We start from the raw sequence: 13693 nt of genomic DNA, 5'->3' as shown, positions 1-13693 counted from the left end.
ATACCAGTAATTATATTAGCTGATTTTAATGCTAAAATGTAAAAAGCAGAAATGCTGATGATTTTTTTAAATAAAAAAGCAGAATTTTGTTTGAAACCAGAGATAAAGATAATGGTGTACATGTAACACACATACATAGATACATACATGCATCTACAAATATCAATACAGATGCTGAAACAGAATGCATAAAAAAACCTGTATTTGATAAATCCTAATCTACTACTTTACAAAATACATAAGTATGTATCATATTTAAAATGTATGGTCTAAGTAATTTTTAGTTTCTGAAATATTGCATTAAAAACTGGTCTATACCTAATAATTTTGGCAAGAAAGTAAAAGAACTGTATTTTTTTGTCTTAATTTTATACATGGTATTTTATTAAGCAAAAGTCCTTAAAGAGAACCTCTGAAATGTCTGTGTGTGTGTGTGTGTGTGTGTGTGTGCGCGCGCGCACATGCCTCGCATGCATGCGTACTGGTCCTGGGGCCTAAGCTATTCCTGAGCTTTTTCTTTTGTTCAAGGCTAGGACTTGAGCCACAGCTCCAGTTCTGGCTTTTCTGATAGTTAATTGTAGATAAGTCTCAAAGACTTTCCTGCTCTGGTTGGCTATGAGCCATGATCTCAGGTCTCAGCCTTCTTGGTAGTTAGGATTACAGGCATGAGCCATGGGTGCCTAGCTAGGACCTCTGAAATTGTAATGCAGTACTGCAAAAGGTACACTAAATAAAAAACAAATTGATGCCTAAATGTGCTTTTTAAAATATTCTTAAATCGTTATTATTCATAACATGGTGTCAATATTAACTACTTTAGTCAAGAAGAATAAGAATGAGAAAAGAAACTGGAGAGGGAGGCAGAAAATCTAGAAGCTATCAAGCAAACCATATAACCCAAGTGGGTATCTGGTGCCCTCTACTGTTGTATTGTTGTTACTCAACATCAGTACTTAAGATTATGAAATATTAGAATTAAGACAGTATCAATTTACTTAAATATTTGCTTTTGGACAGGATGAATGTTCATGAGGAGCTATGAATGACAATATAGTTATACAATTCATATTATTTCATTTTTTATTGTGAAAATAGTATAGAGGGGTTACAATTACATGGGCAAGATAATGAGTACATTTCTTATCAAGCATTGTAGCCTCCTTTGTTTCCCCTTCCCATCCCTTCCCATCCTCCTCCCCCCCCCCACCAAAGTTGTAAAGTTTTCGACATAATGACTTGTACATCTCATTGTTGCAATGGGTCCACCTGTATCCCTATTTAAACGATTTGTTTTCATTAACAAGTATATAAACAAGAGTAAACTAAAAAGTTATTTAACACAAAGGGTTTTAAGATTTGCTACTGTAATATGATCTATTAAATGATAAAGATACAATATATGTCCCTTTTTGAGTGATTTGCAAGTATTAAATATAATAATTTACCAAAATTACCTTTCACAGACCTTTCTGTAGATGGTCTTAAATGAGTAAGAATATAAGTGAACAAGTGAATAAGAATATTCGAGTGGTATTAACTTATTAAGAGACTAGAAAATTATTATAAGTCTCTATGACAGTGTCACAAAACATTGATTTTCAACTCTTCCCAAAGGGCCAATTATCAAAAGATCAAGCTCAGAAACTATCCTCGATTACATAGATTTTCTTATGAATTGGCTAATACCTTCATTAAGATCAGTTCCTCTAGCCCCCAAATAAAGTCTGCCTATCTACATCAGAGGGGTGTTACAAACATTGTATAGATATACAGACAGCATTTCTTTCACTGGTAGCACACTAAATAAAAACCCAGCTGGTCAGGTGCCATTGACTGACATCTGTAATTGGAGCTACCTGAGAGGCTGAGAATGGTAAGATTGAGGTTTGAGGCCAGCCTGGGAATAATAATAATAATGATAATATAAATGATAATAATGTTTGCAAGATCCCTTCTCAAGCCACAGCTGGAAATAGTTGTACATGCATAATCCTAGACAGGAGAGAGATAATAAAAATCCAGCTCCTCAGGCCCCAATGGCTGGCACTTGTAATCCTAAACTACACAGGAGGGTCAGATTAGAAGGGCAGCAATTCCAGGCCAGCTTGGGCAGAAAGGTCCACAGAAGCTGGGTGCTGGTGGCTCACGCCTGTAATCCTGGCTACTCAGGAGGCTAAGATCTGAGAATCATGATTCAAAGCCAGGCCGAACATAGAATTCCACAGTGTATATATACCACATTTTCTTGATCCATTCATCTACTGAGGGGCATCTGGGTTGGTTCCATATCTTAGCTATGGTAAATAATGCTGTAATAAACATAGTCGTGCTGGTAGCTTTAGTGTGGTCTTGTTTGTAAACATTTGGGTAAATGCCCAAAAGTGGGATTGCTGGGTCATAGGGGAGCTCTATGTGAAGTCTTTTCCAAAGTGGTTGAACAAGTTTACACTCCCACCAACAATGCAGTAAGGTTCCCTTCTGTCCACATCCCCTCCAGCATCTGTTGTTATTAGAGTTCTTGATGATAGCCATTCTAACTGGGGTGAAGTGGTATCTCAATGTTGTTTTGATTTGCATTTCTTTTATGGCTAGAGAGGTTGAGCGTTTCTTCATATGTCTATTGGCCACCCTTCTTTCCTCTTCGGAGAAATTTCTCTTTAAGTCTTTAGCCCACTTATTTATCAGGCAGTTGTTTCTTTGAGGATTTGTTGTGGGGGATTTAATTTTTTGATTTCCAGGTATTCTATGCCTCCATCAGAAAGAATGGCATTGTCCCATTTGTTAAGAAATGGAAAGACTTGGAAAAAATTATATTAAGTGCAGTAAGCCAGGCCCAAAGAAACATAGGTCCCAAGGTTTCCCTTATTTGCAATAACTAGTAATATGTCTGAGACAAGTTGAAAAGGTCAGATAAGTTGATGTTAGGTGAAATGAACCCCAAGATAAGGATTCAAATGTTTTTGCTTTCATGCAATTGTTTCTAACATATTTCTAAGATGATTTCTTTGTTGCTTTGTATGTCCCTCCACCACAGTATAACCCCTGCTTTCACTGTATTTGATGTTGGTATAATTTGTGAAGGGGAAGGGAAAAAGCGAATCGTTTAAATAGGGATACAGGTGGACCCATTGCAACAATGAGATTTACAAGTCGTTATGTCTAAAAACAAACTTTACAACTTTGGTGGGAGGTGGGGGGAGGATCGGGTGCGGGTAGGGGGGAGATGGGAAGATATGGGAAGGGGAAACAAAGGAGGAGGCAACAATGCTTGATAAGAAATGTACTCATTATCTTACCCCTCTGTGCAGTATTTTCACAATAAAATTTTTAAAAAAAAAGCCAGCCTGGGCAGGAAAGTCCATGAGATTCTTAGCTCCAATAAACCACCACAAAACCAGAAGTAGTGCTGTGGCTCAAGTGGTAGAGTGTTAACCTTGAGCTGAAGAGCTGAGGGACAGCTCCCAGGCTCAGAGTTCAAGTCCCACAACCGACAAAAATAAAAAAAAGGTCCACAGACTCCATTTTAATGGAGGAACGCTATATGCAGCAGAGTGTGCCTGTCATTCCAACAACATATAGGAAACAGATTGACTAAAGTATGAAGCAATCTGTATGAAACAGATTGACTAAGGTCCAGATGCATACCCAGCCAAGGAGCAAAACCCTATCTCAAAAAATAATCAATGAAAAGCAGAGCTAAAGGCACGGTTCAGCAGAAGAGTACCTGCCGAGCAAGTGCACGGAAGTTCAAACAGTTCATTTTATCTCAAGTGAATGTATTCAATATGCACATAACAAAACAGGTTACAACAGTTCATGAAAGAATTCATACAATTCCCAAGATCTCCTACTACAACATATCCTCTTAGATATGCAAAAAACATTCTTTGTAGCTGCATGTCAGTGGCTCACACCTGTAATCCTAGCTACTCAGGAGGCTGAGATTTAAAAATCATGATTTGAAGCCAGACTGGGCAGGAAAGAGACTCTTAACTCCAATAAACTACTCAGAAAAAGCTGGAGGAGACACTGTGGCTCAAGTGGTAGAACGTTAGCCTTGAACACGAAGAGACTCGGGGACAGTGCCCAGGACCTGAGTTCAAGCCCCAGGACCAGCAAAAAACAAAAAAACAACAACAATCCTGAGTTTAAGAAATGCACATTGTCCAGTAGTCCCTAACATTTCTAATCATCTTCTCTCATCACCTCCTGACTAGCTCATGTCTCAGTATTTTTCCCTATACCTGCCCACATGTACTTATACGGTACCCTTTGCCTAACAGTTCATTCCTACTTTCTTCTCTGATGGCAAGTTTGCCTCTCTTCAGAATATCTTTCCCAGAATCTTTAGGTCATTCTTCCCCATAAGCTTCTCTTCCAATTGTTTCATACTGTAAGTAATTTAAAGCCCACTATAATAAATTGCATGCCTGTCCCCTACACCAGACTTGGAGCTGCTCAATGTCAGGGCCTTCTCAGTGGGATGTAATTAATGTATTCTCCCACAATGGTTCTAGCTTGGAGCCCTTGTTATATGCACTCAGTATATGTTGAATGAATACATTCATCAATCAATCAAGAGTATGGTGAACAATTATTATGATAAATGTTTCCAAATGTGTTGTCCCACTTAACTTCATTACACCCCAAATGTCCCCATTTTAAAGCTGAAACCAAACAGAAACTAAAAGGTAAGTTGTTCATTCAGGGTCACACAATAAGTCAGTGGTGACAACAGAAGAGGAAGTCAGGTTCCTGATTTCCTACATGTTCTGAATAACTAGCTATCAGGAGGTTCTGGAGTTGTGAGGGAGGTTGTAAGGAGTGGGTGTGTCCACTCTACGCTGTACCCAAATACTGCGCGTTATTTCGGTTTCAGTGTCTTCTTTCCAGAGCTGGGCACTAGAAACATAGAAGGAATATTATGTGCTCCCTTGAGGAGCTTTCCGTATGACATAGCTAGTGGTGCTCCCTCCCTTCCATCCCAGCCTCCAAATGATTAATAATGTCCTGGGAGTGATAACAGCATCTGGAAGGTAAAAACTCCACGGAGCATGGGACAGTTTGCCCAAGAATGAAGCATCAAGTCTGACCTGTCAAACACTAGGTGTTTCCCTGATATATGGAAGACATGGAAACAACATCCATACTGAAACAAAAGAATAAGGACTGGAAACATAAGCCAAGTGTCAGAGGATCAGAAGGGAAAAGCCACTAACTCTTCCAGACTCAGCATTCACAGAGACAGCAGTCAGAGGACTCAGGCTCATGAGATTAGGAATTAGGCAAGTTTCACCAGCATGGTGAAACTCTTTGGTATAATTAATATACATTAAAAAAAAGAATGACAGTAGACTAAAATAGGCACTGTTAAGGGGTATAAGTGGGGAAGGAAGATGAACAGAAAGGTTGAATAAAAGTAAATAGGCTTGAAGTACCTTACATGCATGTATGAAAATAAATGAAAGGTGTTGAAATTGTTTTAAGAAAATTAATGGGGTATACACACACATACACACACACACACATATACATAGAAATGTCACAACTAATGCATGCTAACAAAACATCTTTAAAAAAAAAGAAAAACCAGGTATTGTTACACAGAAGAGGAGATAAATATTTTTAATAAATGTTGGCTATTTCAGTCTACCAAGCACAGTGTATATAATTATAACCACAGTCAACCACACCCACTCTATTTCCTATCCTGATAGTGGAAAGCCACACCTCCCTGAGGAGACTGACAGACTGTGTGGTTGGCTGACATATTTCCATTCACAGTTAATCTTAGGGGTTCAATATCATATCATACAAAGTATCAAATGAGTTCTACATTGGGAAAATGTTTAAGACATCAAAATCATTGTCACTGTTCCTGAACATCTGCCATTTTAATTAATTGAACCATGCATGATTTTCAACTCATGGTCTGTAGCCTTTAGACACCAAGGGACATCCTTATCAGACATAAAAGGATTTAAAGTAGGAGGGCAAATGACACTATTCTACAAATAGAATCATTTATTAACCAAATGAGTTACTAAGGCAATATTTTTCTATTTGGCTTTTTATAATAAATTAGCATGTTTACAGCTGTCTAGAGATTTTCAGCATACTAAATTCCATATTATATGACATGTAGCGTAATTCTATAAAGGCCCTTCCTGCCCAGGCTGGCTTTGAACGGTGATCATCAGATCTCAGCCTCCGGAGTATGATTACAGGCATGAGCCATCATCTCCTGGCTTCTGCTAGTCTTAAAAACAGAAAACGTAAAAACTATTCTTACCTCAAGGGCCCTGTTGACCACAGCACAGAATACTGAAGTCATTATGAGTTCAGTCTTATGAAATACATTAAGAGTTCAACTTAGAGGAATGCCCAAAAGCAAAGATGCAAGAAGTTCTGGAAATTCCAGTAGGATTAAAAACACAGAAAACATCTAAGTACTAGAAAGTTAACTTTCTAAAAAAAGAATAGAGAAGTCTAACCTTCAGAGAACATACAACAATGAGAATAAGGACTGAGTTCTCAAATGTAAAAAGATAAGTAAACTAGAAAAATACAGAATTGAGAACATAATTATGTTCAAAGGGCTAAAAAATCAATGTAAATTTTTACCAATGTAAAAATCTATGATCAGCAAAGCCACCCTTCAAGGGTGAGCACAGGTGTTTCACACCTATAATCCTAGCTATTCAGGAAGCTGGGGTCTGAGGATGACAGTTCAAAGCCTGGCTGAACAGGAAATTCCACAAAATTCTTATCCCAAATAGAGTCTAGTGATAGCTAAATAATCCTGACATTTCAGAGAATACAAAGCCCACAGTTTTGGGGGGTGGATGGGTCATGGGGCCTGAACTCTGGACTGTCCCTCAACTCTTCAACTCAAGGCTAGCGCTCTACCACTTGAGCCACAGTGCCACTTCTGGCTTTTTCTGCTTATGTGGTGCTGAAGAATTGAACCCGGGCCTCATGCATGCAAGGCAAGCACTCTACTACTGAGCCATCTCCCCAGCCCACAAAGTCTACATTTTAATATGCCAATAATTACAATAGAGAAAGAAATTTTCTAATTGCTGTTCTCCATTTAAAACTGTAAGCACTCAGAAATCAATGAAAATTCTGTTATTTATTATGATCTATAAAGCATTACTCTTTCAGAGTATCATATCTGCTATTGTGTCAGATTCACAGATTTTTAAATATCTCTATATCAAATAATTACAAAAGCTAATAGTAAGTACCCTACATGTTAGAATATCACGATAATCTTACTGTTAGAATATAACTTCAAACATCTCTCAATATTTCTCAAACATGGGAGTGACACGTTTCCTATATGTAATTGAAGAAATAAATTTCTCCTCTTACAGTTACAGTCTTTTACTTCTTTGTTTTCTTAAGACTGAATAACTTGGGCTGGGAAGGTGGCTCAGTGGTAGAGCGCTTGCCTTGCATGCATGAGGCCCTGGGTTCGATTCCTCAGCACCACATAAGCAAAAAGAAAAAAGCCGGAAGTGGTGCTGTGGCTCAAGTGGTAGAGCGCTAGCCTTGAGCTGAAGAGCTGAGGGAAAGCGCCCAGGCCCAGAGTTCAGGCCCCACAATCGGACCCAAAAATTTTTTTTTAAAAAGACTCCACATAGAGCTCCCCTATGATCCAGCAATCCCACTTTTAGGCATTTACCCAAATGTTCACAAACAAGACCGCACTAAAGCTACCAGCACAACTATGTTTATTGCAGCCTTATTTACCATAGCTAAGATATGGAACCAACCCAGATGCCCCTCAGTAGATGAATGGATCAAGAAAATGGGGTATATATACACAATGGAATTCTATGCCTCCATCAGAAAGAATGACATTGCCTCGTTAGTTAGGAAATGGAAAGAATTGGAAAAAATTATATTAAGTGAAGTAAGCCAGGCCTAAGGAAACATAGGTCCCATGGTTTCCCTTATTTGCAATAACTAGTATATGTCTGAGTCAAGCAGAAAAGGTCAGATAAGTTGATGTTAGGGAAGTGAACCCTAAGATATATATTTAAATGTTTTTTTTTCTTTCATGCGATTGTTTCTAACACATTTATAATATTAATTCTTTGTTGCTTTGTATGTCCCTCCCATGTGGACCCATTGCAACAATGAGACATATAAGTCCTTATATCGAAAACAAACTTTACAACTTTGGGGGGGGAGGAGGGTTAAGTGGGGGGCAGAGCGGAGGATGGGATGGGAAGGGGAAACAAAGGAGGAGGCTACAATGCTTGATAACAAATGTACTCATTATCTTGCCCATGTAATTGTAACCCCTCTGTACAGTATTTTCACAATAACAAAATAGAAAATAAAAAAAGAAAGGCCATGATGTAAATGTGATAAACACAGTATCACACATATTAGACCTCCTTAAAAATTAATTTCATGGCAGTAAGGGTTGCATGGCCTCAGTGATAAAATCCCTTTGACCCCAAGATCTTCTCTAAAGAACCAGCCAGTGACTGCAGAAAATGCTATAGGTAAACTCTTCCAAGCCGAGTGCAGCTGGCTCACACTGGTAATTCTAGCTATTCAGGAGGCTGAGATGTGAGGATCAAGGTTCAAAGCCAGCTTGGGCAGGAAAATCCATGAGACTCTTATCTGTAATTAATCACAGAAAAAGCTGGAAGTAGAGTTGTGGCTTAAGTGGTAAAACACTAGCTTTGAGCAAAAGAAGCCCAGGGACAGACAGCACCCAGGCCTCAGAGTTCAAGCTCCAGGACTAGAAAAATGAAAACAAAACAAAACTCATGCAAGAGGTCACAGTATCTATGCAGGCCAACTTCCTCTGCCAAAGGGAGGAAAGGTGCTAAGGGGTGAGAACATCTTAAGGAGGAAAGGGATTAAAGCAAGGGTGGATAGCAGAAAGTAGAATAGGATGAAATACACAGAATTGCTACTATTTCGATCTTTTTCCATCAGAGTTGTTTTAAACCAGAGGCAATTTTGCCTCCCAGGAGACATTTGGCAACCTTTAAAGACATCTGATTGTCACAACTGGGGTAGAGAGGTACATTTGGCCGGAAAATGGGAGGAAGAAACTGCTACTAAATATCCTAAATTGTAGAATGGAGCCCTGAAACCATGAAGAACAACTCACTACAAAATATCAATAGTGCTTCAATTGAGCAACTCAAGAACCTGAGTAAGGAGATGGCCACACTGAAATAATTCCAGCCTGAACTGGAACCCTAAAATACAGAGATGGTAAGGAAGGAGTCAATTACATCAGGATATATTTGCTCAGCAAAAACCAAAGAGGAAAATGAAGAACTGAACAGAGGGCAAAAGCTATGAGTGACTCCATCTAAAGGCCAGTGACATGGGACCTAGTTGAGACTGCAAGACAAGGATCTCAGGACAACTGTGACAGAAAGAAGACATGGCAAGAAGCTGAAGCAAAGGCCATCAGCACTTTCTATTACACATCATTAATACAACAAATATTGTACGGCTGCTACGAGTTGTCGAAAGGAAATCACAGGAATTAGTAAGTCAAATTCCTTAGCCTCAGAAAGATGGGATTTGAAAGCCAGGTGCCGGTGGCTCACGCCTGTAATCCTAGCTACTCAGGAGGCTGAGATCTGAGGATCACAGTTCAAAGCCAGCCGGGCAGGAAAGTCTGTGAGACTCTTATCTCCAATAAATCACTCAGAAAACTGGAAGTGGCACAGTGGCTCAAGTAGTACAGCACTATTCTTGAGCTAAAGAGCTGAAGGAGAGTATTCAGGCCCAAAGCAAGCCCCAAGACCGATCAAAAAAAAAAAAAAAAGAGAGATGAGATTTGAATACAAAGGTAAGTATTTAAGTCTTTAAGTATTTAGGTATTTAATTTTAGGAAATATAAGATAGAAGTCTGAAGAGAAACACAGAAGTGAAAGGAACAATGGGATAATAAAGTATATATTTTCTTAATATTTTCTTGTTCTAATGAGAGAAAATATTCACAGCACAATAAATTATACTTAATTACAAAGTTTATATGCCCAACATAATTAATATAACTCAAAAAATAAAATATTTGTTACAACTAAATCTGATAGCTAACATGAAGCTAATGCTGCAAAACTACCATACTTTCTATAAGTTATCCCAATAGACACTACTTTCCATTGGAAGACTTATGTAAAAAAAAAGATCTACTAGACAAGAATAAATCTCACACCGAGAGGTTCTCAGTCATGTTTTTGTTTGTTTGTTTATAACTCTGGGTAGTTTTATTTCTCCTGAGGTTAGGAAGCCATATCCATAGGACAGCTCTTTAAAGATTCCCCTCAGAGGAGCCTCAAACCCAACATGAGAAAATAGTTAGAGAAATCCCTAATGGTCCAGCCAACATACATTTTTCATAAAGTGATTATCCTCCTGCAGCCTCAGCTTCCTAAGCCTTTTCCCCCTTGTCTATAATTGTTTCCCTTGTAGGCTAGGCAACAATTACCACTACTACAAGACTGAGGAGGTTCACAAGCAATATATTTTACAATACAAAAGTGTAGTGTCTCTGATATCTGGTGCTTTTATCACTAATTGCACTATAAAATGCGCTATTAAAACAGGGACAAACAAGACTGTAAAAATCACATAATGGACCATGACCACTTACAAAAGCCATTCATAAATGTTACTGTATTTTTCTTGATTTTTCAGCTATAGAATTATTTTTCTAAGTTTTTATTCTGGGGGATGCCATCAAGAAAAAGAATACATTTGTTTCTTAAGAATAACATCAATAAAAAGAATGAAATATATATGTATGTTCTTGAATTTATTTGGTTTATATATTTGCTTAAAATTAAAATCATACAGTATGTCAAATAATCAGACAATATTCTATGAGACAGTGTTCTAGAGACAAATATGTGGAAGAAATAACAGGTACAACAAATGTGATTTCTTCTTAAGCTTTAGAGCATGGGGCCAAAAGCATGGAGGAAAAACACAGAAGGATTTATGGATCCAATTTATTAAATATACAATACAACAGATTCAAGAAAACATTCATATTTTAGGGAAGGAGAGAATGATTAAAAGGTAAAATTACTGTGAAGTACTAAGGAAGGGGGTCAGTGAACCTACCTACAGTATTTCATGTTTCCAGCACTCACTAAGTCATGGCTAATGGTCACATTATGAACCTTTCAATCCCTTTGCTAGTTACATGTCTAACTTTTATTTTATTTTATTTTTTTGGTCAGTCGTGGGGCAAGCTAGGATTAGGCGTGAGCTACTGGTGCCCAGCTATGTCTAACTTTTTTTTAGGAAAGAAAAGGAAATCCAGCCATAATAGAGAATTAAAACAAATTTTTGCACCAATAAATAATTTAATGAATATATTAGAATGTCAATAAATGATTCAAATAAAATACTGGATTGTCTACAGGTTTTATTTAACTATTACCAGAGACAAACTGGTCCTAATAATATCAAAGGACACAAATGCCACCAACCAACTATTATCCAGCATTTACAAACCTAAAAATAGGTAATTAACTAATTAATAGGTAATTAACTAATGAACTGGGATTTCCTTTTTTAATAAGATGATGTAAGGGAAGAAGTGACCCATATGTGTCTGTTAGGAATTTTGAGATTAGGTCACACATAAAATTTCCACTACTTGTGCAATTCCATCATACTGTTCTCATTTTCTTAAGTCCTTCTAGTGACCAAACCTCACTAATATCGAAACTTGATTCTCAAATAATTTATCAAAAATATAGATGTCTAAATTGTACTTACTTTTTTCCCTTTGGGGGACATTAACTATTACTCATTTTTTCATCAGAAGGACTACCAGAAAGTCAAAACAACAGGAAATATAGACAATAGGTATTCTAATATCAAATAACAATGTCAATTCAGGAGAAATAATTTTAGAATATCTTAACAGTTAAAAATAACTTCCTTTTTAAAAGTACTTAGAACTATTAAAAATTACACTAAATAAACCCAAAGAAAAGTGAAAGGCTTATTTTCCACTAGTTTCATCTTTCAAAAATTATTCTTTTAGCCATAGCAAAGATATGCTGCTAAATAAAGATGAATGAAGCCTATATGTTTCCTAAGTTCATATACAAAACTCACCTTATCAGATGCCTCAGAAGCCAAAAGGTTAGTAGCAAGTGTTTGTAGCTTATGATGAGCCATATTTTTAAGGGCAGCAAGACTACGTCTTGTCATAGCTTGTTTGAGGTTGATGGCTGGATGACTAAGTGAATCTACGGCAGCAGGAACTGCCTCATCACAAGCATTCAGTATCTCAACAGCCGTTATCCCCATCACACAACGATCCAATGCACCTGGAAGGTAAATAGATTCACAAATATTACCCAACACTATAAATTTTAGGTAGTGTATTAGTATAGAAAAAAATGGGGCTGGGAAGGTGGCTCAGTGGTAGAGCGCTTGCCTTGCATGCATGAGGCCCTGGGTTCGACTCCTCAGCACCACATAAGCAAAAAGAAAGAAGCTGGAAGTGGCTCTGTGGCTCAAGCAGTAGAGCGCTAGCCTTGAGCTGAAGAGCTGAGGGACAGTGCCCAGGCCCAGAGTTCAGGCCCCACAACCAGACCCCCCCAAAAAAAATGGCATAAACATTTTTATGAAGTAATCCTAAAATCATCTTCTTGTATTTCCTTCCACTAATAATCTTCCACATAGACTATCTCAACCATTCGTCTTCTACAAGGCCTCTACACAACTTCCCAATGACGTCCAGTCCATAGCCTGACTTCAAGATTTCAGTTTCTCCTCAGGCTTTTCCATTCTTCCTATTTCTCAAGTCGATTTCCTGGCCTACTTCAACACCATTACACTATGGTACAAATCAAATTTGAAGATATGACCTTCCTCCAAGTGACATAGCAATATTAAACAAACAAAAACAACTTGTCAAAATGTGTTCCTTTTTCTACTTGAATAAATTTTAAAGCTTCTCTTTCTCCACAGAGGGAGTATGTTATAATTTCTCCATTTTTTTCTTTCTTTAAGCAGGAAAGGCAGTGCTAGATTGAACCCAGTGATTAGTACATGCTAGGCAAGTGCTCTAGTATTACACTGTATCCTCAGCCCCTAGTCTAAAATTCTCTCAATACCCAAATGTTTCCCATATTTGTGAAAACAACTACTACTTCTACCTATAACTACTTTAGAGCATTTTCATTTGGCCTTCCTTTCCATGTATCTCTATCTACACATTTCTTGTTTAAGTTAGTGTATAAAACTCCTCATGAATAATGCAAACATCATCACCTCCATTTCTTTTCAAACTCTTACTCTAATATCACTTTCCCAGTGGTAGTACCCAAACAATTTTTAAATCAATTTTTCTCTTTTCCTTTATTTTCTCCATAATACTCAATATACTATAAATTTAATGTTTTTGACCTATCTTTCCCACACTGTAAACTATAAACCATACAAAAGCTACAGAGGTTCAGTGTTTTATTCCCATTGAAGTGGACCTGGCACAATTTTCTGGTTTATTAAGACATTATTAAAATTTTAAAACACAGATTCTTACAAATTTATGAGAAAAGAGCTGGCATATGTTTATTCCAAGGATATGAACAATTAAGAATAGAAATATAAATGGGTGATGCAACAATGAGAAGTACAAGTTGTCATGTCCAAAACGAGCTTTACAACGTCGGTG

General features: G+C 37.5%; 1 protein-coding gene across 3 annotated transcripts in view; it reads right to left on the bottom strand.

The window, feature by feature from the left end:
• Wdr7 (WD repeat domain 7) overlaps positions 1-13693 on the bottom strand; it is a 295434-nt gene that overhangs the window by 215577 nt on the left and 66164 nt on the right. For all 3 annotated transcript variants that reach the window (XM_013019010.1, XM_013019012.1, XM_013019011.1), the window contains exon 14: positions 12127-12341. In XM_013019010.1, the coding sequence (XP_012874464.1) occupies positions 12127-12341 (215 nt within the window). The remainder of the gene's footprint in view (positions 1-12126; positions 12342-13693) is intronic.

This window comes from Dipodomys ordii, unplaced genomic scaffold (genome assembly GCF_000151885.1).
Source record: "Dipodomys ordii isolate 6190 unplaced genomic scaffold, Dord_2.0 Scaffold43, whole genome shotgun sequence".
NCBI classification, from domain to species: domain Eukaryota; kingdom Metazoa; phylum Chordata; class Mammalia; order Rodentia; family Heteromyidae; genus Dipodomys; species Dipodomys ordii.
This window is presented reverse-complemented; position numbering and strand designations above follow the sequence as displayed.